Source organism: Onychostruthus taczanowskii, unplaced genomic scaffold, assembly GCF_017590055.1.
Source record: "Onychostruthus taczanowskii isolate IOZ18803 unplaced genomic scaffold, ASM1759005v1 scaffold61, whole genome shotgun sequence".
In the NCBI taxonomy this organism is placed as follows: Eukaryota; Metazoa; Chordata; class Aves; order Passeriformes; family Passeridae; genus Onychostruthus; species Onychostruthus taczanowskii.
In genome coordinates, this window is record NW_024503790.1 from 824,423 (window position 1) to 852,134 (window position 27,712).

The window sequence follows — 27,712 nt, forward strand, 5'->3', positions numbered from 1 at the left end:
CTGGCTCTGTCGCCAGTGTCCCCCACAGCCCCAATGTCCCCCATGTCCTCCTTGTCCCCACTGCTCCTTCTGTCCCCACGTCCTTGTCCCAGATGACCCCAAGGTCCCTCACATTCCGCACATCTTCCCCCCTTTCCTAATGTCCCCGGTGTCCCATGTCTCTCCCATCCCCAGTGTCCCCAATGTCCTGTGTCGCTCCCATCCTGTGTCCCATCCCCAATGTCCTGTGTCCCTCCCATCTTGTGTCCCATCCCCAGTGTCCCCAATGTCCTGTGTCCCTCCCATCCCGTGTCCCATCCCCAATGTCCTGTGTCCCTCCCATCCCGTGTCCCATCCCCAGTGTCCCCAATGTCCTGTGTCCCTCCCATCTCGTGTCCCATCCCCAATGTCCTGTGTCCCTCCCATCCCGTGTCCCATCCCCAATGTCCTGTGTCCCTCCCATCCCATGTCCCATCCCCAATGTCCTGTGTCCCTCCCATCCCGTGTCCCATCCCCAGTGTCCCCAATGTCCTGTGTCCCTCCCATCTCGTGTCCCATCCCCAATGTCCTGTGTCCCTCCCATCCCGTGTCCCATCCCCAATGTCCTGTGTCCCTCCCATCCCGTGTCCCATCCCCAGTGTCCTGTGTCCCTCCCATCCCATGTCCCATCCCCAGTGTCCTGTGTCCCTCCCATCCCGTGTCCCATCCCCAATGTCCCCGATGTCCTGTGTCCCTCAAATCCCCAGTGTCCCACGATGTCCCCATGTTCCCCACATCCCTGATGATCTCCACAGCCCTGATGCCCCCAGGTCCCCACATCCCTGATGTCCCCAATATCCCCCACGATGTCCCCAGTATCCCCCATGTCCCCCACATCCCTGATGTCCCACAATGTCCCCTGTGTCCCCTACAGCTCTGATGTCCCCAATGTCCCCAGTATCCCACTCACCCCTGAAGTCCTCCATATCCTCCCATGTCCCTGATGTCCCTGTGTCCCCCCATGTCCCTGATGTCCCCATGTCCCCACAGAAGCTCGAGGGCTCCAAGAGCCGGGGGCAGCTCCTGATCTTCGGTGCCACCAACTGGGACCTGATTGGCCGCAAGGAGGTGCCCAAGCAGCAGGGTAGGGCTGCTAATTAACTGGTTAATTAGTCATTAATGAGTGGTGTGGGGCAGGGTAGGGCTGGCTAATTAACTGGTTAATTAGTCATTAATGAACCATGTGGGGCAGGGTAGGGTTGCTTAATTACCTGCTGTTAATTAGTAACTAAGGCTTTGGGCAGGGTAGGGGCTCATTAATGGCTTGTTAATTAGTTAGTATTAATTAGTAATCAATGAATGGTGTGGGGCAGGGTAGGGGCTTATTAATGGCTGTGATTAATTAGTATTGATTTGAGGTTAATTAGTAATTAATGTTTTGGGACAGGGTAGAGGTCCTTAATAGCTGATTAATTAATTGGTATTAATTAGTAATCAATGAAGGGCTTGGGGCAGGATAGGGGCTCACTAATGTCTGTTAATTAATTTGTATTAATTCTTAATTAATTAATTCTTAATTAATGTTTTGGGATTAATTGGTATTAATTAGTAATCAATGAAGGCTTTGGGACAGGGTAGGGGATCATTAAGGGGTGATTATTGCTATTAATTATGTATTGGGGCAGAGCAGGGCCCCCATTAGTGGCAGTGTGATTAATTGGTGTTAATTTGTAATTAATGACCTGGAGTGGCATCTCGTACTCCGGCCAGAATTTGGGGTGCACTGGGTGTCCAGCGGAGCCACATTAGGGCTTTGTTTGGTTCTGATGCATTTATAGTTTGTTAATTTTGCTGATTGTTTTTATGTAGTTCTAATTAGTTAATCAATCAGTTAACTGGAGGAGGAGCCTCAGTTTCACCCCTTAATTAGGGCAGGTTTGAGGGGCCACCAGCTCTGCTGCAAAGCCAAATTAAGACTTTGCTTATTTTGGATGCATTTATAGTCTATCAGTTGATCTTCTTTTCATGTGTTTATATTTAATTAATCTTAACATCTAATTAATTTTAAAGGTGGCAAATTGGGGAGGAGCCACAGTTTGGTACATTAATTTAACACAGTTTAATACACCAGACCTGTGGCAAAGCAAAAAGACTCTGTTTACTGGGAATGTTTTTATAGTTCATTCATTTTCCTGATTATCTATTCCTAATTAATCATTTTCATTAATTACTGGGGGAGGAGCCACAGTTGCACCCCTTAATTGGGGCAGGTTTGAGGGGCGCCAGCTCTGTTGTAAAGCCAAATTAAGCCTCTGCTTCATTTTTAGTTCATTAATGATTTCCTTCTTTTAAGGGGATATATTTAATTAATATTAAAAATTAGTATTTACATTAATTAATGTTTAAAATTAACAAGCTGGAGGAGGAGTTACAGTTTTAGGTTTTAATTTGGGCCAGAATTTGGGGGGCGCCAGCTCTGCTATGGAGCCCCTGCATATTAGGGGTGCATGGAAAGTTCATTAACACGCCTGCTCTCAGTGGCATTGGTTCATTAATTAATAACTCGTTAATTGGGGCAGCAGCCAGGGCTGGACACGCTCATTGGGGCAGGGTTGGGGTGGCCCAGCCCTGCTGTGCCCCTCCCCTGTCTGTGGTTCCCCCTTTCCCGGCTCTGTCCCCAAATCCGCCCTCAGCCCCTGCCCTGCGGAATCCCGGATGATTTTCCTGGATTGTTTTCCTGGATTGTTTTCCCACTATTCCCAGATTTCCCAGGTGATTTTCCAGGATGATTTTCCTGGATTTTCCTAGTATTCCAGATGATTTTCCTGGTTGATTTTCCTGGATTATTTTCCTGAAATTTTCTGGATTTTCCTGGATGATTTTCCCAGATGTTCCTGGATTTTCTCAGATGATTTTCCTGAATTTTTCCTGGATTTTCCCAGATTATTTTCCCAGTATTCCCAGATGATTTTCCTGGCTGATTTTCCCAGATTTTTCCAGATTATTTTCCTGGATTTTCTGAGATGATTTTTTGGATGATTTTCCTGGATGAATTTCCCGTACTCTTTTCCCGGCTGCTTTTCCCAGCTCGTTCTTTTCCCAGCTGCGTTTCCCGGTGCTGACCCCGCGCTCGTTCCCGGTGTTTTCCAGCGGCGTACCGGAACCTGGGCCAGAACCTGTGGGGGCCGCACCGCTACGGGAGCCTGGGGGGGCTGCGCGTGCGCTCGGTGGTGTCGGGGCCCTGCGCCGCGCACAGCCTGCTGATCACGGCCGAGGGCAAGCTCTGGAGCTGGGGTGAGCGGGGATCCATCCCGGGAACCCAGCCGGGAGAGCAGGATCCATCCCAGGAACCCCCTGGGAGAGCGGGCTCCATCCCGGGAACCCCCTGGGAGAGCAGGATCCATCCCAGGAACCCCCTGGGAGAGCGGGATCCATCCCGGGAACCCAGCTGGGATAGCGGGCTCCATCCTGGGAACCCCCCCCAGGAGAGCAGGAGCCTTCCCGGGAACCCCCCTGGGAGAGCAGGATCCATCCCGGGACCCCCCTGGGAGAGCGGGCTCCATCCCGGGAACCCCCGGGGAGAGCGGGCTCCATCCCGGGAACCCCCTGGGAGAGCAGGATCCATCCCAGGAACTGGGCTGTGATAATGGGATCCGTCCTGGGAACCCATCTGGGAGAGTGGGCTCCATCCCGGGAACCCCCTGGGAGGGCGGGATCCATCCCGGGAACACACCCCAGGAGAGCAGGATCTATCCCGGGAATCCAGCTGGGAGAGCAGGATCCATCCCAGGAACCCCCCTGGGAGAGCAGGATCCATCCCAGGAACTGGGCTGTGATAATGGGATCTGTCCTGGGAACCTCCTGGGAGAGCGGGCTCCATCCTGGGAACCCAGCCGGGAGAGCGGGCTCCATCCCGGGAACCCAGCCGGGAGAGCGGGATCCAGCCCTGGAACCCCCTGGGAGAGCAGGATCCATCCCGGGACCCCCCTGGGAGAGCGGGCTCCATCCCGGGAACCCCCTGGGAGAGCGGGCTCCATCCCGGGAACCCAGCTGGGAGAGCAGGATCCATCCCAGGAACTGGGCTGTGATAATGGGATCCGTCCTGGGAACCCATCTGGGAGAGTGGGCTCCATCCCGGGAACCCCCTGGGAGGGCGGGATCCATCCCGGGAACACACCCCAGGAGAGCAGGATCTATCCCGGGAATCCAGCTGGGAGAGCAGGATCCATCCCAGGAACCCCCCTGGGAGAGCAGGATCCATCCCAGGAACTGGGCTGTGATAATGGGATCTGTCGTGGGAACCTCCTGGGAGAGCAGGCTCCATCCTGGGAACACAGCTGGGAGAGCGGGATCCATCCAGGGAATGGGGCTGGGATAACGGGATCCATCCTGGGAACCCCCCTGAGAGAGTGGGATCAGCCCAGGAACCAAACTGGGATAGCAGGATCTATCCCGGGAACCCCCCTGTGAGAGCAGAATCCATCCCAGGAACCGGGCTGGGAGAGCAGGATCCATCCTGGGAACCCCTTGGGATAGCAGGAATCCATCCTGGGAACCCAGCCGGGAGAGCCGGATCCATCTTGGGAACCAAACCGGGATCCACCTGGGAACCAAACTGGGATAATGGGATCCATCCTGGGCACCCCTGTGGGACAGTGGGATCCATCTCAAGAACTCCCCCTGAGAGGGGGGGATCATTGGGAACCCCGGGATAGTGGGATCAGCGGGAAGCCCTGGGATAACGAGATCAGAGGAAACCCCTGGGATTCTGGGATCAGCTGTGAGCCCCTGTGACTCCGGGATTTTTGGGATCCCGCAGGGCGGAACGAGAAGGGGCAGCTGGGCCATGGCGACACGAAGCGCGTGGAGGCGCCGCGGCCGATCGAGGCGCTGGGCGGCGAGGCCATCGTGGCGGCCGCCTGCGGCAGGAACCACACCCTGGCACTGACCGGTACGGAGACACGGGACACGCCGCATCCCGGGACACGGGGCTGGATCCGGAAATGGCTCTGGATCCTGGGGAACGGGGCTGATCCTGGGAAACGGGGCTGATCCTGGGAAATGGCCTTGGATCCCAGGAAACAGGGCTGATCCTGGGAAATGGTCTTGGATCCCAGGAAACAGGGCTAATCCTGGGAAATGGCCCTGGATCCTGGGAAACGGCCTGATCCTGCAAAACGGCCCCATCCCAGCAAACTGCCCAGTCCCAGGAAACTGCCCTGATCTGAAAGCTGCCCCAAATGCACCCCTTTCACCCCCAAAATCCTGGGAAAACTGCCCCAAATCCACCCCTTTCACCCCCAAAATCCACCCTTTTTGTCCCAAATCCACCCCTTTTTCCCAAAAATTTGGGAAAATTGCCCCTAAATCTGCTCCTTTTGCCCCAAATTCTGGGAAACCTGCCCCAAAGTCTTCCCCTTTTGCCCCCAAATCCACCCCTTTTCCTTCAAAATCTGCCCCTTTTCCCCCCAAATCTGCCCCCTTTGCCCGCGAATTCTGGGAGAATGGTCCCAAAATCCCGGTTTTCCCCCCAAAATTCCCATTTTCCCCGCAGAGAGTGGCTCGGTGTTCGCCTTCGGGGAGAACAAGCTGGGCCAGCTGGGGCTGGGGAACCAGACAGACGCCGTGCCCAGCCCCACCCAGGTACGGACCCCAAACCCGGGATTTGGGGGAAATCTGGGGGTTTTGGGGCTTTTAGTGACAAATTCGCTAAAAACCCCTCGGGGTGTGCAATTCCCTCTCAGCCGGGAGCTGTTCCCAGCTGCGGTGGGGAGAGGAAAAGCTAGGATTTGGAAGTGGAATTTTTGAAGATTTTAGGGATTTTCTGATGGAAGTTGCTTTTTTTTTCCTGTTTCCCAAATTTTTTTATCCTGTTTTTCCAGCTTTTCCTGCAGGTCAGGGATTTCCTGTGGAAAATTCCCCTTTTTTCTCTTTTCTTGAATTTTTTCAATCCAAATTTTTTTGCTTTTCTTACAGATTTCCCATGGAAATTCTTCAGTTTTCCCTTTTCCTGTGTTTTTTGATTGTTTTCTCCTGCTTTTCCTGTGTTTTTTCAATCCTGTTTTTCCAGGTTTCCTACAGATCAGGAATTTCCCCTGGAAATTCATTTTTTTCACCTTTTCCCCACATTTCTGATCCTGTTTTTAAACTTCTCCTGCATTTCTGATCTGGTTTTTCCTGTTCCAAAATTTTTCAATCCTGTTTTCCTGCTTTTCCCACAGATGAAGGATTTCCCATGGAAATTCCCCTCTTTTCCCTCTTCCCACGTTTCTCCAATTCTATTTTTCCTGCTTTTCCCGTGTTTTCCTGATCCCTTTTTACCAGCTCTTCCCATGTCCTTGGTCCCATTTTTCCTGACAATCAGGGATTTCGCGTGGAAATTCCCCATTTTTCCCAGTTTTTCTGATCCCATTTTTCTGGCTTTTCCTGTGTCTCTGATTCCCATTTTTCCTGGCTTTTCTGATCCCATTTTTCTGGCTTTTCCTGTGCCTCTGATCCCCATTTTTCCCCTTCTCCCATGTTTCTGATCCTATTTTCCTGGATTTTCTTACCCCGTTTTCCCTTTTTCCCGGATTTCCTGACCCTATTCCTGGTTTTTCACAGATCCTGTACAACGGGCAGCCGATCTCCAAGCTGGGCTGCGGGGCCGAGTTCAGCATGGTCATGGACTGCAAGGGGAACCTGTATTCCTTCGGGTGCCCCGAGTACGGCCAGCTGGGTACGGGATTTGGGATCTATGGGGTCACCCCATGGGAATGGGATTTGGGATCATCCCATGGGAATGGGATCACCCTGTGGGAACCTGTATTCCTTCGGGTGCCCCGAGTACGGCCAGCTGGGTACGGGATTTGGGATCATCCCATGGGATATGGGCTGGTTTGGGATCACTTTGTGGGATGGGGGCAGTTTGGGATGATCCTGGGGGGTGGGGGCAGTTTGGGATCACCCTGTGGGATGGGGCAATTCCAGATGATCCCATGGAATCAGAGCAGTTCCGGATGACCCCACAGGATCAGGGTGGTTCGGGGTGACCCCGCAGGACGGGGCAGTTCAGGATGATGGCACGGGATTGGGGCAGTTCGGGATGATCCCATGGGACAGGGGCAGTTCAGGATGATCCCATGGGACCGGGGCAGTTCAGGATGATCCCATGGGACAGGGGCAGTTCGGGATGATCCCATGGGACAGGGGCAGTTCAGGATGATCCCATGGGACCGGGGCAGTTCGGGATGACCCCGCAGGATGCTCAGGCTGGCCGTGCCCCGTTCCCGTTGCAGGCCACAATTCCGACGGGAAGTTCATCGCGCGGGCGCAGCGCATCGAGTACGACTGCGAGCTGCTGCCGCGGCGCGTGGCGCTCTTCGTGGAGCGCACCAAGGACGGCCAGGTGCTGCCCGTGCCCAACGTCGTGGTCAGGGACGTGGCCTGCGGGGCCAACCACACGGTACGGGACACGGGAATGTGAGATAATGGGATCGGGATAATGGGAGGGGGTCAGGGACGGGGTCTGCGGGGCCAGCCACATGGTACAGAACACGGGAATGTGGGATTGGGATAATGGGAGTGGGTCAGGGATGGGGTCTGCGGGGCCAGCCACATGGTACAGAACACGGGAATGTGGGATTGGGATAATGGGAGTGGGTCAAGGATGGGGTCTGCGGGGCCAGCCACATGGTACGGGACACAGGAGTATGGGATAATGGGAATATGCGATTGGGAATATGGGACCAGGATAATGGGAATGGGTCAGGAACATGGCCTGTGGGGCCAACCACACGGTACGGGCCATGGGAATATGAGATAATGGGATTGAGATAATGGGAGTGGGTCAGGGATGGGGTCTGCGGGGCCAGCCACATGGTACAGAACACGGGAATGTGGGATTGGGATAATGGGAGTGGGTCAGGGATGAGGTCTGCGGGGCCAGCCACATGGTACAGAACACGGGAATTGGGATTGGGATAATGGGAGTGGGTCAGGGATGGGGCCTGTGGGGCCAGCCACATGGTACAGAACACGGGAATGTGGGATTGGGATAATGGGAGGGGGTCAGGGATGGGGCCTGCGGGGCCAGCCACATGGTATGGGACATGGGAATGTGGGATTGGGATAATGGAATTGGGTCAGGGACAGGGCCTGTGGGGCCAGCCACATGGGACGGGACATGGGAATGTGGGATTGGGATAATGGAATTGGGTCAGGGCCGGGGCCTGTGGGGCCAGCCACATGGGACGGGACATGGGAATGTGGGATTGGGATAATGGAATTGGGTCAGGGCCGGGGCCTGTGGGGCCAGCCACATGGTATGGGACATGGGAATATGGGAATGTGGGATAATGGGATCGAGAAAACAGGAATGGGTCAGGGATGGGGCCTGCCGGGCCAACCACCTGGTATGGGACATGGGAATATGGGAATGTGGGATAATGGGATCGAGAAAACAGGAATGGGTCAGGGATGGGGCCTGTGGGGCCAGCCACACAGTACGGGACACAGGAGTATGGGATAATGGGAATATGCGATTGGGAATATGGGATCAGGATAATGGGAATGGGTCAGGGGCATGGCCTGTGGGGCCAACCACATGTTATGGGACATGGGAATATGGGAATGTGGGATAATGGGATCGAGAAAACAGGAATGGGTCAGGGATGGGGCCTGCCGGGCCAACCACCTGGTATGGGACATGGGAATATGGGATCAGGATAATGGGGATGGATCAGGGATGTGGCCTGCAGGGCCAACCACACAGTATGGAATGGGATCAGGAATGGGAATGGGAATGGGTGCAGGAATGAGAGAATGGGAATGGGAGAGCAGGAATGGGAATGGCAGAGGAGGAATGGACGGGAACAGGAGACACCAGCTCTCAGCCTCTGCTCCTCCCATCCCCTCTGAGGCTGCATTCCCAGTAGTGTGTCTTTTTTTGGTGTTTGGGATTTGGGGTCTCTGAGGCTGTTTTCCCCCATCCCAGCTGGTGCTGGATTCCCAGAAGTGCAGCTTCTCCTAGGGATTTGGGGTTTGGGATTTGGGATCTCCGAGGCCTTGCTCCCTGTCTCCCAGGTGCTGCTGGATTCCCAGGAATGGTCTTTTTCTGGGATTTAGGGCTTGGGATTGGGGATTTGGGGTCTCTGAAGCACATGTTCTCCTGGGGGTTTGGGGTTTGGGATTTGGGATCTGGGATCTCTGAGGCCCTGCTCCCTCTCTCCCAGTTGGTGCTGGATTCTCAGAAGCATGTCTTTTCCTGGGCAGGAATGGTCTTTTCCTGGGATTTAGGGTTTGGGATTGGGGATTTGGGGTCTCTGAGGCTGTTTTCCCCTGTCCCAGCTGGTGCTGGACTCCCAGAAGCACATGTTCTCCTGGAGATTTGGGGTTTGGGATTTGGGATCTGGGATCTCTGAGGCCCTGCTCCCTCTCTCCCAGCTGGTGCTGGATTCCCAGAAGCGTGTCTTTTCCTGGGATCTGGGATTTGAGGTTTGGGATCTGAGATCTGGGATCTCTGAGGCCCTGCTCCCTCTCTCCCAGCTGGTGCTGGATTCCCAGAAGCGTGTCTTTTCCTGGGATCTGGGATTTGGGATTTGGGATTTGAGGTTTGGGATCTGGGATCTCTGAGGCCCTGCTCCCTCTCTCCCAGCTGGTGCTGGATTCCCAGAAGCGCGTGTTCTCCTGGGGCTTTGGGGGCTACGGGCGCCTGGGCCACGCGGAGCAGAAGGACGAGATGGTTCCCAGGCTGGTGAAGCTCTTCGACTTCCCGGGACGCGGCGCCGCCCAGATCTACGCGGGATACACCTGCTCCTTCGCCGTCAGCGAGACAGGTGGGGTACGGGATTCGGGAATGCCGGGGGGGATGGCAGCGGGACAGGTGGGAATGCAGGATCTGGGATTTGGGAATGCTGGGGGAGATTGCAGCGGGACAGGTGGGAATGCAAGATCCCAGCATTTTGGAATGCTAGGGGAGCCTTCAGCAAGACAGGTGGGAACCTGGGATTCGGGATTTGGGAATGCTGGGGGAGATGGCAGCGGGACAGGTGGGAATGCAGGATCTGGGATTTGGGAATGCTGGGGGACAGCTGTCAGTGGGGGAGGTGGGATTCCCAGGATCCCAGGATTTGGGAATGCTGGGCAGGCTGTGGGATTCCTAGGATCTTGAGGTCTGGGAATGCTGGGGGAGCTGTGACCTGACAGGTGGGATTTGGGAATGCTGCAGGAGAGCCAAGACAGGTGGGAATCTTGAGATCCCAGGATCTGGGAATTCTCAGGGAGCCGTGGCCTGACAGCTGGGATCCCAGGGATCCCAGGAATTGGGAATGCTGGGGGAAGCTGTTACCCGACGGGTGGGATTCCCAGCATTGGGAATCCCGGGGAATCTGTGCCCTGACAGTTGGAATTCCCAGGATTTGGGAATTCTGGGATCTGTGCCCTGACAGGTGGGATTCCCAGGATCAAGAATTCTGGGGGATCCAGGCCCTGACAGGTGGGATTCCTGGGATTGGGAATTCTGGGATCCAGGCCCTGACAGGTGGGATTCCTGGGATCCCTGACAGGTGGGATTCCCAGGATTTGGGAATTCTGGGATCCGTGCCCTGACATGCTCCCTTGCAGGTGGATTGTTCTTCTGGGGCGCCACCAACACCTCCCGGGAATCCACCATGTACCCCAAGGCTGTGCAGGATCTGTGTGGGTGGAAGATCCGCAGCCTGGCCTGCGGGTGAGTGCAGCTCTGGGAATTCCCACCCCATCCCGGGATTTGGAGTGCTGGGACACTCAGGGATCAGGGATTGCCTCCCTTGCAGGAAGAGCTCCGTCATCGTGGCGGCCGACGAGAGCACCATCAGCTGGGGGCCCTCGCCCACCTTCGGGGAGCTGGTACTGAATGACACCCCAAATAAAACCCCAAACAGCATCCCAAAAACCCCAAATGACACCCCAAATAAAACCCCAAACAGCATCCCAAAAACTCCAAATGACACCCCAAATAAAACCCCAAACAGCATCCCAAAAAACCCCAAATAAAAACCCAAATCCCCCAAACTGACACCCCGAACCCATCATCAGCTGGGGGCCCTCACCCACCTTCAGGGAGCTGGTACCAAATGACACCCCAAAAATCCCAGACAGTCACCCCAAATCCACCAGAGAACCCAAGATGGACACCCCAAATCCCTCAAACCCTGAGACCTGGCCCCTCTGGCCCCACTGAGCATTCCCTGTCCTTGGGATGTTCCCACAGGGATATGGGGACCACAAACCCAAATCCCCCAAAGGGACATCCCAAATCCCCCAAACCCCACTGACTGTTCCCTGTCCATGGGATGTTCCCACAGGGATATGGGGACCACAAACCCAAATCGTCCACGGCGGCGCAGGAGGTGAAAACCCTGGACGGGATCTACACCGAGCAGGTGAGGGGACCCCACAGGGCTTGGGGTGGGGGATGCACAGGGGGGCTCATCCCACCTGTGGGGTGAGGGGGTGGACATCATTTGGGGTGGCTGAGGCCATGGCCAGCTCATCACACCTGTGGGGTGAGGGAGGGGGGACCCTCCCCTTAGGTAAACCCAGGGGCTGAGGCCATGCCCAGCTCGTGACATCCGTGGGGTGATGGAGAGGGATCACGTGGGGCCATTCCCTAAAATAAACAGGGAAACTGAGGCTATTCCCTAAAATAAACAGGGAAACTGAGGCTGTGCCCAACTCATCACATCCATGGGGTCATGGAGAGGGCGCATGGAGCTGTTCCCTAAAATAAACAGGGAAACTGAGGCCGTGCCCAGCTCGTGACATGCATGGGGCCCCTCCCCTAAAATAAACAGGGCAGCTGAGGCTGTACACAGCTCATCACACCTGTGGGGTGATGGAGGCAGGACACCAGGGGCTGTTCCCTAAAATAAACGGGGAAACTGAGGTTGTGCACAACTCATCACATCCATGGGGCCCTCCCCTAAAACAAACAGGGAAACTGAGGCCATACACAGCCCACGACACCCATGGACGATGTGCATGAATCCCCCTTTAAATAAACCCAGGGGCTGAGGCCATACACAACTCATGACTCTGGGATCCATTCTCCAAAATAAACAGGGACACTGAGGCTGTGCCCAGCCAATGACAATGGGTTCCATTCCCCAAAATAAACAGGGACACTGAGGCTGTGCCCAGCCAATGACAATGGGTTCCATTCCCCAAAATAAACAGGGACACTGAGGCTGTGCCCAGCCAATGACAATGGGTTCCATTCCCCAAAATAAACAGGGACACTGAGGCTGTGCCCAGCCCATCACACCCATGGGTGATGTGGGAGGACAAATCCTGGGGCTGAGGCCGTGCCAGCTTGTGACACCCGTGGGTGCCCTGCAGGGGGTGCAGGGCCCTTCCCTAAAACTCCCTTGGGATGCTCCAGCCCAGCCTGGATCTCAGCACGTGGGAGGATCCCCAGGAGGGATCCCCAGGAAGGCTCCAGATCCCCTCAGCTCCCCGTTTACTTTTCCATGGGCAGTGTCTGCTCCCAGGTGACCCTTCCCAGTTCCATGGGCATTCCCACTCCCAGCTGACCCATTCCCAGTTCCATGGGCATTCCCACTCCCAGCTGACCCATTCCCAGTTCCATGGGCATTCCCACTCCCAGCTGGCCCATTCCTATTCCAGCTGGCCCATTCCCGTTCCAGTTGGCCACGGGCTATTCCCACTCCCAGCTGACTGTTCCCATTCCCATTCCAAGTGGCCTTGGGCTATTCCCACTCCCAGCTGGCCCATTCCTATTCCAGCTGGCCCATTCCTATTCCAGCTGGCCCATTCCCATTCCAGGTGGCCATGGGCTATTCCCAGCTGACCCATTCCCGTTCCAGGTGGCCATGGGCTATTCCCCCTCCCAGCTGACTGTTCCCATTCCCATTCCAGGTCCCCTTGGGCTATTCCCACTCCCAGCTGACTGTTCCCATTCCCATTCCAGGTCCCCTTGGGCTATTCCCACTCCCAGCTGACTGTTCCCATTCCCATTCCAGGTCCCCTTGGGCTATTCCCACTCCCAGCTGACTGTTCCCATTCCCATTCCAGGTCCCCTTGGGCTATTCCCACTCCCAGCTGACTGTTCCCATTCCCATTCCAGGTCCCCTTGGGCTATTCCCACTCCCAGCTGACTGTTCCCATTCCCATTCCAGGTCCCCTTGGGCTATTCCCACTCCCAGCTGACTGTTCCCATTCCCATTCCAGGTCCCCTTGGGCTATTCCCACTCCCAGCTGACTGTTCCCATTCCCATTCCAGGTCCCCTTGGGCTATTCCCACTCCCAGCTGACTGTTCCCATTCCCATTCCAGGTCCCCTTGGGCTATTCCCACTCCCAGCTGACTGTTCCCATTCCCATTCCAGGTCCCCTTGGGCTATTCCCACTCCCAGCTGACCCATTCCTGTTCCCGTTCCAGGTGGCCACGGGCTATTCCTACTCCCAGCTGACTGTTCCCATTCCAAGCGGCCTTGGGCTATTCCCACTCCCAGGTGGCCACGGGCTATTCCCACTCCCAGCTGACCCATTCCTGTTCCCGTTCCAGGTGGCCATGGGCTATTCCCACTCCCAGCTGACCCATTCCTGTTCCCGTTCCAGGTGGCCATGGGCTATTCCCACTCTCTGGTGATCGCCCGGGACGAGTCGGAGGCGGAGCAGGAGAAGCTGCGGAAGCTGCCGGAGTACAACCCCCGCACCCTCTGAGGGGCCCCGATCCCAATCCCGATCCTGCTCCCGCTTCTCCATCCCGGCCGCCGTGCTCCCTCCCCTTTCCCGCACTCCCAGCCCTCGGGGGGGTCATTCCCACCCCCATTCCCGGCTTTAGGAATTCCCGACCGCAGCCGGGCTTTCCGGCACGTCCCGCCCCGGGTTTTGTAGGGCCTGCCCTTGAATTATTTTTTATTTTATTTGTATTTTTCCGCAGCTTTTTTTTACTGTTTTCCATTTTTCCAGCCCCGAATCTCCGCGGCTGCCGGCTCGGGATCACTTTGGGGATCTGATCCCGGCTTAGGATCCCTTTAGGGATCTGGGATCCCTAAAGAGCAGCCGCCAATGCCTGGTTTTCCCCCTATATTCCCATTTTTTCCCCCCAGTATTCCCATTTTTTGCTGGTTTTCCCTACTCTGGGTGCTACAGTTTTCGGGATTTCCCCCTCCCACCCCTCCAGCATCCGCAGGGATCCCAGATCCCATCCCAGAAGCATTCCCGGATCCCATCCCAGCAGCATTCCCAGGCTCCCCGCCCTCGCCCACCCCGGGGACATCTCAGGGATCACGAGGGGAGTCCCAAAGGAATTTTTTTCCTGGGAATTCGGAGTTTTTTCCTTCTGGCGGATGGTTTGGCCCGGGATCAGCCGGAATTCCCGCATTCCCAGTTCCCTCCGTGCCAGGTCACTGTGCTGGAATCTCGAGGTGCCTTCAGGAGCAGAGCCCAGCTCTGCCCCGCGCCATTCCCGCTCCCTTCGGGCCGTTTTTAGGGATTCTCCTGGATTTTTCCATGGATTTTTGCTCCTTCCCATCTCCCCCGGGGCGGCGCTCGGGGAGTTTGCAGTAAAAAATAAATGGGTTTTGGTCAATTTTTGGGATCGGGAGTTGTTTTCCAGGAGGTTTGGAGACGGGAGATCCCAGCCAGGGAGAGAAGCCGGCGGGAAAATCCCAAATCCTGCTTTTTTAGCAATGTTTAGGATTTGGGGGTGGGGAATCCCCAAAACCCCCCTTGGAGCCCCAAAAGCTGTGGGGGGTTTGTTCCCACATTCCAGAGGGGCCATTCACACATTCCTGAGGAATTCCCAGGTTTGGGAAGGATCCAGGAGGGCCATTCCTGCATTCCTGAGGGTCATTCCTGGGGAATTCCAGAGTTCAGGAAGGGTCCAGGAGGGTCATTCCCGAGGAATTTCCAAGTTGAGGAAGGATCCAGGGGGGCCATTCCCGGGGAATTCTCGAGTCTGGGAAGGATCCAGAGGGGCCATTCCTGCATTCCTGAGGAATTCCCACCTCGGGAAAGATCCTGAAATGCCATTCCTGCATTCCCAAGGGGTCATTCCTGTATTCCTGGGGAATTCCCATCTCAAGAAGGATCCTTGGGGGTCATTCCCAAGGGGTCATTCCCGGAGAATTCCCAGGTTCGGGAAGGATCCAGGGGTGCCATTCCTGCATTCCCAAGGGGCCATTCCCACATTCCGGAGGAATTCCCAGCTCAGGAAGGCTCCAGGAGGGGCCGGGGTAGGATCCCGGGATTTTTGTATTCCCCGGAGCCACCCTTGGCTTCCATCGGTTGGAGTTTAAAAATTCCCATTTTCCACGTTCAGTCCCTGATTTTTGGCATCTTTGCTTCTTCATTTTTCAATATTCAGCTTTTAGTTTTACCTTTTTTTTCTTCAAGTTTTATTTTTATTTTATTTTTCATTGTTTTCTCTTTTATTTCATCACTCTCCTCATTTTAATTCTTAGGTTTTTGTTTGGTTCTTACTATGAATTCAACTTTGAACTTCATTTTTTTCCTTTTTATTTTTTATTTTATTCCATCAAAATTTCATTTTAACTTCTGCTTTTTAATTTGGTAAATCCAAACTTGAACTTCATCTTTTCCTTTATATTTCTCCTTTTTCAATTCTGTATTTTAATTCATCTTTTATTGGTATTCCTAATTTTTACTTGCTTAAATTCCAAATTCTACTTTTAATATTTTAATTCAAGTTCAATTTTAACATTTATTTCATATTTTTAACTCTAATTTTCATTTTAATTCAATTTTAATAGTTATTTCTATTTCTTACTCTAATTTTCCATTTTAATTCAACTTTAATATTTATTTTATATTTTCCCTCTCATTTTTAATTTTATTTCTTTTTTTATTCTACTTTTCATTTTCTATTTTCAACTTCGCTTTTTTATTTTTCCTTCATTTTTTAACATTAATGTTTAAATTTAAACTTCAATTTTTCCTTCTTTTCCTTATTTTTCCTTATTTTTTCATTTGTAACATTTAATTTCTATTTTTTTACTCTGTATTTTTCAATTTTCAAGATTTCCATCCTTTTATTTTAATTCAAGTCAAAACTTGAAATTTTCATTTTTAGAATTTTTTATTTCATTTTTTATTTCCCTGTTTTGTTCCCGAAGGGCCCTGGAGCTGACACTGCCTTTTCCCAAATCCCAATCCAGGCTCCATCCCAAACAATTCCCGCTCCCATTTTCCCTCTGGAACTCCATGGGGACACAGCTCTGGGATCAGGAGTTCCTGTCCCGTTTTCCCTCTTGAATCCTTTAGGGACACAGCTCTGGGATCAGGGGTTTCTGTTCTGTTTTCCCTCTGGAATTCCATGGACATACAGCTCTGGGATCAGGGGTTCCTGTCCCATTTTCCCTCTGGAATCCCATGGGGATGCAGCTCTGGGATTGGGGGTTTCTGTCCCATTTTCCCTTTGGAATTCCTCAGGGATGTGGCTCTGGGATCAGGGGTTCCTGTCTCATTTTCCCTCTGAAATCCCATGGGGATGCAGCTCTGGGAGCAGAGGTTCCTGTCCCTGTGTGGGATCGCTCCAGGGAAAGGTTGCGGATTCCGTCCCTCTGGAATTCCAGCACAGCTCGGACACGGCCATGGCCCCGTCCAGATCCCGCTCGGACAGGGATGGATCCCAGGGTGGGATGGGGATGGGATGAGAGTGAGCAGGGATTGGGAATGGGAATGGGAGTGAGCAGGGAATGGGGGTGGGAACGGGAATGAGCTGGAAATGGGAGTTCGAATGAGAATGGGCAGGGGATGGGGGGACTCTGCCCCTGCAGAGCTGCCCCAGCCCTGGGCAGCACAGGGAGGAGCTGGAGCTGCTGGAGCGAGCCCGGAGGAGGCTCCAGGGGGATCAGAGGGATGGAGCAGCTCTGCTGGGAGGAAAGGCTGGGAGAGCTGGGAATGTTCACCCTGAGAGGAGAAGCCCCAGGGAGAGCTCAGAGCCCTTCCAGGGCCTGAAGGGGCTCCAGGAGAGCTGGAGAGGGACTGGGGACAAGGGATGGAGGGACAGGAAACAGGGAATGGCTTCAAACTAAAGAGCGACAATTTGTATTGGGATGTTTGGGATAAATCTTTCACTGTGAGGGTGGGAAAGGGCTGGGATGGAATTCCCAGGCGGCCAGGAGCATCCCGATCCCATCAGGGGACATCCCAGGCCAGGGACTTCCCATCCCTGATCCCACTCCACGGAGCCTCCCCCTGGCCTCATCCTGGCCTGGGGACATCCCGGCCTTTATCCCATCAGGGGAGATCCCGGCCCCAGGATATGCTGGCCCCAATCCCATCAGGAAACATCATGGCCCGGGGACATCCCAGCCCCCATCCCACCCCAGGGAGCATCCATACCAGCTCAGGGAATATCCCAGCCCTGATCCCATCAGGAAACATCCCACCCTGGGGAACATCCTGGCCCCAATCCCACCCAGAGACATCCCAGCTTCAATCCCACCCTGCGAAACCCCAATCCCACCAAGGGACATCCTGGCCCAAATCCCGCCCCAGAGAGATCCCAGCCCGATCCCACCCTTGGGAGCATCCCGGCTCAATCCCATCAGGTTACATCCCGACCCCAGTCCCAGCCTGGGGCCATCCCAGCCCTGATCCCATCAGGGAACATCCCAGCCCTGACCCCAAGCCCATCAGGGAACATCAGAGCCCCAATCCCAACCCCGATCCCACCCTGGGGAGGTCAGGGGTGCTGCTACCATGTCCGGGAAGAAGGCCTCGGCCTCCGAGGCGGCGTTGCTCTGGAAGAGCTGTGGGATGTCCAGGATGTCCGGCTCGGCCAGGCCCAGCGAGCGCTTCAGGATGTCCCGGTTCCAGCTGATGCAGCTCTGGGAGCCACCAGGGAAGGAGGGTCAGCGGGAGAGGGAGGGGAGGGAGGGACAAGGAGAGGGACGTTGGATGAAGAGATGGAGGGACAAAAGGATGGAGAAATGGAAGGACAAAGTGGGGGGAAAGGGATGGAGGAACAAGGAGATGGACAGTGGGAAGGGGAGATGGAGGGATGAGGGCATGGGGAGATGGAGGGACAAAGGGAGGGAAAGGACAGAGGGATGGACATTAGGATGGGCAGGTGACTGGAGGGAGGGATGGACAGAAGGGTGGGCAGAGAGGTGAATAGAGGGATCCATGGATGGATGGAGGGATCCATGGAGGGAGGGATGGATGGAAGACTGGACAGAGGGAGAAATGGATGGAAGGAGGGAGAGAGCAGTGGGGAGGTGGATGGAGAGGAGGGTGGTGATGGAGGATGGGAGGAGGGATGGAAGGGAGGAAGGAGGGATGGGGGGACAAAAGGACATGGAGGGAGCGATGGGTTGGAGCCTCCTGCTCCCCGTGCTCACCTGGGCGTAGTCATTGAACTTGCGGAGCTCCTCATTAGCCAGGATCTCGTTTATGGTGGGCTTGGGCACCCTGTCCAGCCCTGCCAAGAGGGAGCCAGGCTGGAATTCTGTCCCAGCTCGGCTGGGCTCAGACTCCAGCTCTGACTCCGGAGCTCCATCCCAACCCTACAATCCACCCCCTGCAGCTTTTAATTAATTAATTAATCACTTGTACTCCATTCTGCCCCTACTTCCCAGCCGGCTTCCAGAGTCCATCCACCTCTCCCATCACATTTTGCAGGAAAAAGGGGAAACAAACCCGCAGATCCCTACTGCCCATCCTGCCCTACCCTGGAACATCGCGGCCTCGCCGAACCCCTCCTCCTGCTTCTCCTTCAGGAGCTGGTAGCAGGCGCTGGGGCTGGCCAGGAGCAGCCGGAATCCCTGTGTGGGAGGAGGAGGAGGTCGGGGAGGGCTCTGAGGGTCTCATCCCGCTTTTTGCCTCTCCCGGGACCCGTTACCTTCCGGTCAGGCGCGGGGACGAAGCTCAGGAACTCGTCCACGTGCCCGACGTTGAGCCAGTCCGAGAAGAGCTCCACGGGCGCCTGCACCTTCTGGGCCACCAGGAAATCCCGCACGGCCTTGGCCATCCTGCGGCCGCCCACCCTGGGGGAGCGCCGGGGCTTGGGGGAGGCTCCGCTCAGAGCCGACCCCAAAACGAGGCCGGGAAACCCTGGGTCGGGGGTTTTCCTGCTCCCGGCTCACCTGGGGAAGCTGCTGCCGATCAGGATGCGCCCCAAGGGGTACTCCTTGCCCTGCACCGTCACGGGTGGGCTCACCTCCAAATTCCCGAAGGAATCCAGGCTGGAAACGCCCTCTGGAGCCTGCCGGGCCACGTAGCCAAAATCAGGGCCCTGGGCAGGGGAGAAACGGGAGACAATGGTTTAAAAAATGCAGCTGTCAGCACCAAATCCTCTGTGCTGGAGCATCCCACCCCAAAAATGCAGGAAATAAAGGGATTTATCCCAGTTTTTAAAGGGATTTATCCCAGTTTTTGAAAGGATTTATCCCTGTTTTTAGGGGATTTATCCCAGTTTTTGAAGGGATTTATCCCAGTTTTTAAAGGGATTTATCCCAGTTTCTACGGGGTTGCCAAGCTGGGCAAGGCAGGAGGAAGGAGCTGGATACCAGGATGCTCCTGACAGGAAAATCCTTCAGGCCGCGGTCCCGGGGCGAGTCAAAGACCACAGGGAGAGTCTTGTGGGGGGCTTGGATGTAGCCAAACTCCACCTCATCCTGGAGAAGGGATGGAGAATTTTGGGAATCCCTCCAGAGCTGCTGTGACGAAGAGGGGCCGGGCACACCCTGCTCCCACCTGGATCCAGCGGTCCTGTTGGTTCTGCGGCACCGGGCACACGGTCAGCGGGCACTGCGCCCGCTCAGCCAGCGCGCCCACGGCCGCCACAAACTCCTCGTTCTTGGCCACACTGGGGAGAAAACGGGAAAATCGGGATTTGGGAGTGGATCTGGCGGTGGGCAGGGTGGGAGCACCCAGCACCCACCTGCAGACAAAGACCTCGAGCGGGGCTGCAGTGTTGGGCGTCATGATCCAGGGAGCCACGCGGAACACCACGGAGTCCGTGAAGATCGGTGCCTCCAGGAGGCCCTGGGATGGCAGGGGTGGAGTTTAGGATCTGTCCCTGATGTCCCAGCCCTCCAGGGAGGAAAAATTGAGGGAAAAAATGGGAAAATGGGGGTTCTGGGATGGCAGGGATAGAGTTTGGGATCTGTCCCCGCTGTCCCAGCCCACCCTGGCTTGGCGGGGATGGAGTTTAGGAACTGTCCCTGCTGTTCCAGCCCTCCCCAGGATGGCAGGGATGGCATTCCGGATCTGTCCACCATCCCACCCCCCGTGCCCCCTGGCCAGACCTTCTCGGAGCTCTCGAGCAGGGTGACGTGCAGGGACACAAGGCCCGAGAAGGCCACGTCGGGGAAGGCCAGGCCCTCCACGTAGAAGACGCTCTCGTGGTGGTGCCGGCTCGGCCGCACGGTGTAGGCCAGCTTGGAGCCCCCCAGGACGGGCTTGAACATCTCCAGCTCTGCACCATCTGTGGGACACGGACACCTCAAACCCAAAGCCCAGCCCCGTTCCCACAGCGTTCCCCCTTGGTCCCTAAAGCCGCCCCAAACCCCGCGGGGAGCGAACCCTGCCTGGATCAGCCCAACCCCGCCTGGGGCGTTGGAGAAGCAGCGCAAGGATTTGGGGTTGATCCGGTGAGCCGGGGGGTCCGTGCCCCCAAAATCCCCCCAGATCCCCCCAAATTCTCCCAAATCCCCCAAATCTGAGCACTCACTGCCGCCGTAGAAAACCCTGATCTTGTCGGCGTCGCTGAAGTCCAGGTGCAGCAGCAGGCGGTGCCCGGCGAAGGTGGCGCGGGGCCCGCGCGTCCTCAGCACCAGCTGCGCCATGTCCTGCAGGTCTGGGGAACGGGCACGGCTCAGGAAAATGGCGGGGGGAAAATGGGGAAAGAGGGAAAACTGGGGAAAAAGGGGAAAACCAGGGAAAAGGGGGAAAGCAGAGGAAAACTGAGGGAGAAGGGGGAAACTAAGGGGAAAGCTAGGGGAAAAGGGGAAAACCGAGGGAAAAGGGGAAAACCCAGGGAAATCTGAGGGAGAAGCGGGAAAACTGGGGGAAAAGTGTGAAAACTGGGGTTTCCTGGCTGTGGTAGGGAGGGAAAACTGAGAGAGAAGTGGGAAAATGGCAGGTTCTGGGCTGTGGAATAAAGGGGAAATTGAGGGAAAAGTGGGAAAATTTGGGCTCTGGGCTGCAGTAAGAATGAAAAATTGAAGGGAAAGTGGGAAAACTCAGGGAAAAGGGAGGGAAAACTCAGGGAAAAGTGAGAAAAGGGAGAGAAAAGTGGGAGACAGGGTCTTGGGCTGTCGGGACCGTTGTAGGAGCGCACGACGCTGTCCTCGTTGTCCAGGCCCTCGGCGCCGGGGTCGTCGCGGTCACAGTTGACGAGCAGGATGGCCCCGTGGCCCTCGGGGCCCCACGTCCAGCTGGCCTGGGGGGCACGGAGCGGGGCTGGGCTCAGCTGGGAATTCCCAGTCCCATCAGAACCTGGGGAGCTCATCCAGGAATTCCCAGTCCCATTGGGGTCCGGGGGCTCATCCAGGAATTGCCAATCCCATCGGGGTCTGGGGGCTCATCCAGGAATTCCCCATCCCATTGGGGTCCGGGGGCTCATCCAGGAATTGCCAATCCCATCGGGGTCTGGGGGCTCATCCAGGAATCCCCAATCCCATTGGGGTCTGGGGCTCAGCCAGGAATTCCCAATCCCCTTTGGGTCTGGGGGCTCATCCAGGAATTCCCCATCCCATTGGTGTTTGAGGCTCATCCAGGAATTCCCAATCCCATCGGGGCCTGGGGGCTCATCCAGGAATCCCACGGTGTTCCCAGCCCCTCTGGATACCTTGTCCAGCAGTGTCCGGCTCACGGCCCCACTGCGGGTGACATCAGCGTCCAGTGACACCTCTGTGGGACAGGGGTGAGATGGGAAAAGGGGAAATCCCGGGAAGGGGGGTTTGGGAATGGGGAATGGAGGCTGGGGAATGGGGGCTTTGGAGTGGGGATTGGGGAATGGGGGTTCTGGAATGGGGGTTGGGAATGGGGGTTGGGAATGGGGGTTCTGGAATGGGGGTTGGGCCGTCCCCCCTTACCCACGCAGGTGAGGTAGAGCACGGCCCGGCCCACGGGAACCCCCCCGGCCTCGCGGAAATAGGAAATCCTGACCTGCAACAAGGAGTGGAGCTGGCACCGAGCAGCCGGGTGGGATCCCAGGATCTGCTGGGAATCCCAGTGCCCATCCCAGCACCCGGTGGGAATCATGGGATCCAGAGGGAATTCCAACACCCAGAGGGGATCTCAGGACTCAGTGAGGATCCTGGTATCCAGCGGGGATCCCAACACCCAGCAGGAATCCAATGATCCAGCAGGAATCCCAGTACCCAATGGGATTCTCAGGATCCAGTGGGAATCCTGGGACCCAGCAGGAATCCCAGGATCCAGCAGGAATCCCGGCACCCAGAGGGGATCCTGGCACCCATCCTAGGATCCAATGGGAATCCTGAGATGCAGCAGGAATCCTGGGATCCCTAGGATTCCCGACACCCAGTGAAAATCCCAGCACCCAGTGGGGATCCCAGGATCCAGCAGGAGTCCCAACACCCAACAGGGTCCCAGGATCCAGTGGGAATCCCAACACCCAGCAGTAATGCTGAGATCCAGCAGGAATCCCAACACCCAGTGGGAATCCTGGGATCCAGCAGGAATCCCAACACCCAACAGTAATCCCAGGATCCAGCAAGAGTCCCAATACCCAGCAGTATCCCAACACCCAGCAGGATCCTGGGATCCAGCGGGAATTCCAACACCCATCAGGAGTCCCAGGATCCAGTGGTAATCCCAACACCCATCAGGAATCCCGGGTTCCAGCAGGAATCCCAACACCCAGCAGGATCCAGCAGGAATCCCAACACCCAGCGGGAATCCCAACACCCAACAGTAATCTCGGAATCCCATGGGAATCCCAACACCCAGCAGGATCCCAGGATCCAGCGGGAATCCCAACACCCAACAGTAATCTTGGGATCCAGCGGGAATCCCAGCACTCAGCAGGATCCCGGAATCCAGCGGGACCGCCGGGACCCAGCGGGATCCGTCTCGCACCTTCTCGTCGCCCACGTCCTTGCTGGGGCGGTCCATGGCCAGCAGCAGCTCGGGGCCGGCGCCCAGGGGCCAGCGGCAGACGCTCGAGGGCAGCTTCACGCTCCGCGCCTCGTGCAGCACCCAGAGCTTCACCCCCGGCGTGGCCTGGGCCTGGAAGGAGGCGGCGCCGCGCGGGGCCGAGCTGCAACAGGGAGCGCGGTCAGGGCGACGGGAATTCTGCCAGGAACGGGGCTGAGCTCAAACAGTCCCGGGAAACGCCACCTCAGCAAGGGCTGCGATGTGGAATTGGGGTAAAGCCTTGCAAAGGGAGCAAACCCCGGGGTTTGGAATATCAACTAGTCATGGGAAATTCAAATATCCCTGGAAAATTCAAATATTCCTGGAAAATGCGACCTCAGCAAGGGTTGGGATGTGGAATTGGGGTAAAGCCTTCCAAAGGGAGCAAATCCCGGGGTTTGGAATATCATCTAGTCATGGGAAATTCAAATATTGCTGGAAAATTCAAATATTGCTGGAAAATTCAAATATTCCTGGAAAACACGACCTTAGCAAGGGCTGGGATGTGGAATTGGGGTAAAGCCTTCCAAAGGGAGCAAATCCCGGGGTTTGGAATATCAACTAGTCATGGGAAATTCAAATATCACTGGAAAATTCAAATATTGCTGGAAAATTCAAATATTCCTGGAAAATGCAACCTCAGCAAGGACTGGGGTGTGGAATTGAGATAAAACCTTCAAAAGGGAGCAAATCCCGGGGTTTGGAATATCAACTAGTCATGGGAAATTCAAATATCACTGGAAAATTCAAATATTGCTGGAAAATTCAAATATTCCTGGAAAACGCAACCTCAGCAAGGCCTGGGATGTGGAATTTAGATAAATTCCAGAAATCCCAGGGTTTGGAATATCAGCAAGTCATGGAAAATTCAAATATTCCTGGAAAATGTGATTTCAGCAATAGCTGTGATGTGGAATTGGGATAAAACCTTCAATGTGAAAAAATCCCTTCAATTTGGAACTGCAACCAGTGGTGCAAAATGCAACAAATCCCGAAAACTGTGATTTCAGCAGGTCCTGCCATGTGGAATTGGGTAAAACCTTCAACAGGAACAAATCCTGGGGTTAGGCATATCAGTGAGTCCTGGGAAATTCAAGTATTCCTGGAAAATGCAATTTCAGCATGTGCTGAGATGTGAAATTCTGGTAAACCCTCCAATATGGGAAAAATCCTGGAATTCTGAATATCAAAGAATTCTGGAAGTGTAAATAATTCCTGGGAAATGCAATTTCAATAAGGGCTGAGATATGAAATTGGGGTAAATCCTTCAATGGGGAAAAAATCCTGCAACTTAGAATGACAGCAATTAGTGCAAAATGCAGCGAAGCCTGGGAAATACAGCTGCAATAAATCCTGCAATATTCAGTTGCAGGAGATCCTTCAATATGGAACAAATCCTGAAACTTTGAATATCAACAAATCCTAAAAACTGTAAATAATACTGGAAAATGCAAAGGCAACAAGTGCTGAGATGTGAAACTCTGATAAATCCTTCAGTGTGGAACAAACTCTGAAATTTAGAATTGTGAGAAATCCTGAAAAATTGAAATAATCCTGGAAAAAGCAACTGCAGCAAGCCCTGAGATCCAAATTGGGACAAAATCTTTAATATGAGCCAATCCTACAATTTGGAATAGCAACAGGTCCTGGAAAATGCAACTGCAACCAGCTCTATGAGATTGGGGTAAATCCTTCAATGTGGAACAAATCCTGGAATTTAGAATGGAAAAAGGTCCTGAAAATGGAAAAAAATCCTGGAAAATGCAACTGCAGAAATTGCTGCAAGATTAAATTGGGGTAAACCCTTCAGTATGCAATAGATCCTGCAATTTAGAATTGCGGGAACTCCTGAAAAATGGAAATAATCCTGGAAAATGCAACTGCAGCAAGCCCTGAGAGATGAAATTGTTATAAAATCTTTAAAATGAACAAACCCTGAAATTCAGAATAGCAACAGATTCTGAAAAATGGAATGAATCCTGAAAAATGCAACTGCAGCAAGTGCTGCAAGATGAAATGGGGACAAATCCTCCAGAGTGGAACAAATCCCATAGCAAATCCTGCAACCTGGAATTGCATCGATTCCCTGGATAGGCACAAATCCTGCAACCTGGAATTGCATCGATTCCCTGGATAGGCACAAATCCCCCAAAACGTGCGGGCAGCCGCTCCTGGAAGAGGCAATTCCCACAAATCCCCAAAGGCGATTAAAGCAAATCCCGCCCGAGGCTGCGAACCCGGGGCAAGGCGGCGGCGCCAAGCCCGCGGCAGGAATTCCTGAAAAAAACCCAAATCCGGGGATATTCCGGGTGCAAAGCGAGCCTGGGAATAAACGGGAATAGGCGGGAATGAATCCCACGGAAAGACCCGCAGGAATCCCTGAAAAAAACCCAAATCCGGGGATATTCCGGGTGCAAAGAGAGCCTGGGAATAAACGGGAATAGGCGGGAATGAATCCCACGGAAAGACCCGCAGGAATCCCTGAAAAAAACCCAAATCCGGGGATATTCCGGGTGCAAAGAGAGCCTGGGAATAAACGGGAATAGGCGGGAATGAATCCCGCGGAAAGAACCGCAGGGATCGCTCCGAAATGCCCCAAATCCGGGGATATCCCTGGTGCAAGGCGCGCCCCGTCCTGCCAAGGGTAACGGGTATAAACGGGAATAAATCCCACAAAAATAATCGCAGGAATCGCTCGGAAACGCCCCAAATCCTGGGAGAAAACGCGCGAACCTCCCGAGGGCAGCGGGGACGGGCAGCGATCGGTGCCGGCGCTGCCCGGGAATGGTTTGGGCTCGGATCTCCCCAAAATCGGCATTTCCGAGCGCGGCTGGGCAGGCCGGAGCCCGCCCCGGCCCGCCCCGCTCGGGAGGCCGCGGGCGAGGGGCCCGGAGCGGGTCCGGACCCGGGAGAAGGAAACGCGGCTCCGTGGCCGGGAATGGGAAAATCCCGGCGGGGCAGCGCGGGGAACGGGCAGAGAGCCCCGGCCGGAGCGGGGAGCGAAAGCCCGGAGCTGCTGCGGAGCGAGAGCCGGAGCCGGACCGGAGCCGGGCCACGGGTTCGCTCTCCGCCTGCTCCCGAAAGTGGGAAATATTTCTTATTTCATCCCTCCGGGATGTGGGGCGCAGCGTTAAAACCCCAAAAAGGGCTTGTGGCACCCTAAAGGGAGCAAAATCCCGCTGGGAATGTTGTGGTCCTGCTGCTGCGGAGATGTTCGGAGTGTCTGTGAGGGACAGAGGGATGGACAGCGGGGATGGACAGAGGGATGGACACTGGGACGGACAGCGGGATGGACAGAGGGATGGACAGAGGGATGGACAGTGGGATGGATGCTGGGATGGACAGCAGGATGGACAGAGGGATGGACAGAGGAATGGACAGCAGGATGGACAGAGGGATGGACAGACGGAATGGACAAAGGGAATGGACACTGGGAATGGGCACTGGGAAGGGGCACCGGGAATCCCACCCCTCCCCCCTCCCGGGACAGTATCCCCTGGGAAAAGCCCCCGGAGCAGCAGCACCGCCCCCGCCCCACCGCGCGCTATTTTCGGGCTTTGGTTAATGGGATCAAGGGGGAAAAGCGGATTTGTGCCCCGCGCTCACCCGCACACGTCCAGGGCCAGCTCGGTGCCCAGCACGCACACGGTGCTGCCGGGGCGCTGCGTGGACAGCTGGACACGGCGCTGCTGCGCCATCGCGGCCGCCCCGGGCACCCTCGGGTGCCGCGCCCGGCGGCAGCGGGGGATTTATAAAGCCGGGCTGCTGGGAGGGGATCAGCCAAAGCCCGGCCTAATCCCACCTCAGGGCTGGGTGTGCGCGGGTCCAGCCGCGCTCCCGGCGATCGGAGCGGGGGGAAGCGGCCCGGGACGCCCACGGGATGCTCGGGGCTCCGGGGGGCTCGGGGCTCCGGTCAGCACCGAGGGACGCGGGGGGAGCGGTGCCCGTCCGGCCCACGCCGTGAAATATTCACCGCGACACCCGAGCCGCGCTGGGCCCGAGCCAGAGCCGGGCCCGGCCGGGTCTGATTTCTTCTGCTGAAAGGTTTCATTTGTTCGGCCGGGACAATGCGCTGGAATTCTTCCTCCGGGGAGGGCCGGAGGGGCGGGAGAGCGCTCGCCCGGCTCCGCGGGGCGCTGCCGGGGGCTGTCACCTGCGCTGGGGACAGCGGACCCCCGGCGGCTTTAATCGCCTTTGTTTTAATTAAAGTCTCAGCTGCGCGTGGGAGCGGAGAGCCCTTTGTCCCTGCAGCTGTTCCCAAACCCCCTCCCCGCGGTCACGCGCGGCCCGGATTTAATGTCGCTCCTCGGGGCCCGGGAATATCAGCAGGGACACAGCCCCGGGGAATGGGGTTGGAAATGGGCTTAGAAATCCGCTTTTGGGGCAAAAAGAGGGTGGGTGAGTGGGATGTGTGGGAGCATCCCCTCGCGGGTTTCCAGCGCCGCAGGAGTTCGAGCCGCAGCTGCAGCTGCACCTCAGAAACGCTGCCAGGAGAGCAAATTGCCCAAAATAAGCGTGTCCGGCCCCAGAACAGCAGCGGGGCTGCGCAGGGCCGGGCCGTGCCCGGGGCACTGGGCGGGTTTCGGTTCCCGGGGCGGTGCCAGGCGGGTGCCAGGCGGGTGCCAGGCGGGCACAGGG

General features: G+C 55.7%; 2 protein-coding genes across 2 annotated transcripts; one reads left to right on the forward strand and one right to left on the reverse strand.

Moving 5' to 3' along the window:
- Positions 1 to 996: 996 nt before the first annotated feature.
- Positions 997 to 13,660, forward strand: RCC2 (regulator of chromosome condensation 2). The gene is made up of 11 exons (XM_041419828.1): positions 997 to 1,102; positions 3,109 to 3,252; positions 4,778 to 4,909; positions 5,513 to 5,601; positions 6,562 to 6,676; positions 7,236 to 7,402; positions 9,593 to 9,773; positions 10,561 to 10,666; positions 10,752 to 10,824; positions 11,283 to 11,360; positions 13,556 to 13,660. The coding sequence occupies exons 1-11, from the start codon at positions 997 to 999 to the stop codon at positions 13,658 to 13,660; spliced, it is 1,296 nt and encodes a 431-aa protein (XP_041275762.1).
- Positions 13,661 to 17,601: 3,941 nt separating this feature from the next.
- LOC121344119 (protein-arginine deiminase type-3-like) lies at positions 17,602 to 26,772 on the reverse strand. Its single transcript, XM_041419829.1, has 15 exons — positions 26,681 to 26,772; positions 23,018 to 23,198; positions 22,009 to 22,081; positions 21,762 to 21,823; positions 21,236 to 21,353; positions 20,643 to 20,768; positions 20,218 to 20,396; positions 19,851 to 19,954; positions 19,664 to 19,775; positions 19,477 to 19,584; positions 19,054 to 19,202; positions 18,810 to 18,954; positions 18,639 to 18,732; positions 18,310 to 18,389; positions 17,602 to 17,796 (listed from the first exon to the last, which is right to left on the reverse strand). Exons 1-15 carry the CDS (start codon positions 26,770 to 26,772, stop codon positions 17,602 to 17,604), a joined length of 1,818 nt encoding a protein of 605 aa, XP_041275763.1.
- Positions 26,773 to 27,712: the final 940 nt, after the last annotated feature.

Bases quoted from the DNA above. Each gene is read 5' to 3' on its own strand.
- RCC2 (XM_041419828.1), top strand. From the start codon at position 997: ATGTCCCCACAGAAGCTCGAGGGCTCCAAGAGCCGGGGGCAGCTCCTG. The intron at 3,253-4,777 runs GTGAGCGGGGAT...GGGATCCCGCAG, and splicing joins GGGCAAGCTCTGGAGCTGGG to GGCGGAACGAGAAGGGGCAG. The intron at 5,602-6,561 runs GTACGGACCCCA...GGTTTTTCACAG, and splicing joins CCGTGCCCAGCCCCACCCAG to ATCCTGTACAACGGGCAGCC.
- LOC121344119 (XM_041419829.1), bottom strand. From the start codon at position 26,772: ATGGCGCAGCAGCGCCGTGTCCAGCTGTCCACGCAGCGCCCCGGCAGC. The intron at 21,354-21,761 runs GTATCCAGAGGG...CGTGCCCCCCAG, and splicing joins GCCGGACACTGCTGGACAAG to GCCAGCTGGACGTGGGGCCC. The intron at 18,955-19,053 runs GTGAGCCGGGAG...GCGCTCCCCCAG, and splicing joins ATCGGCAGCAGCTTCCCCAG to GGTGGGCGGCCGCAGGATGG.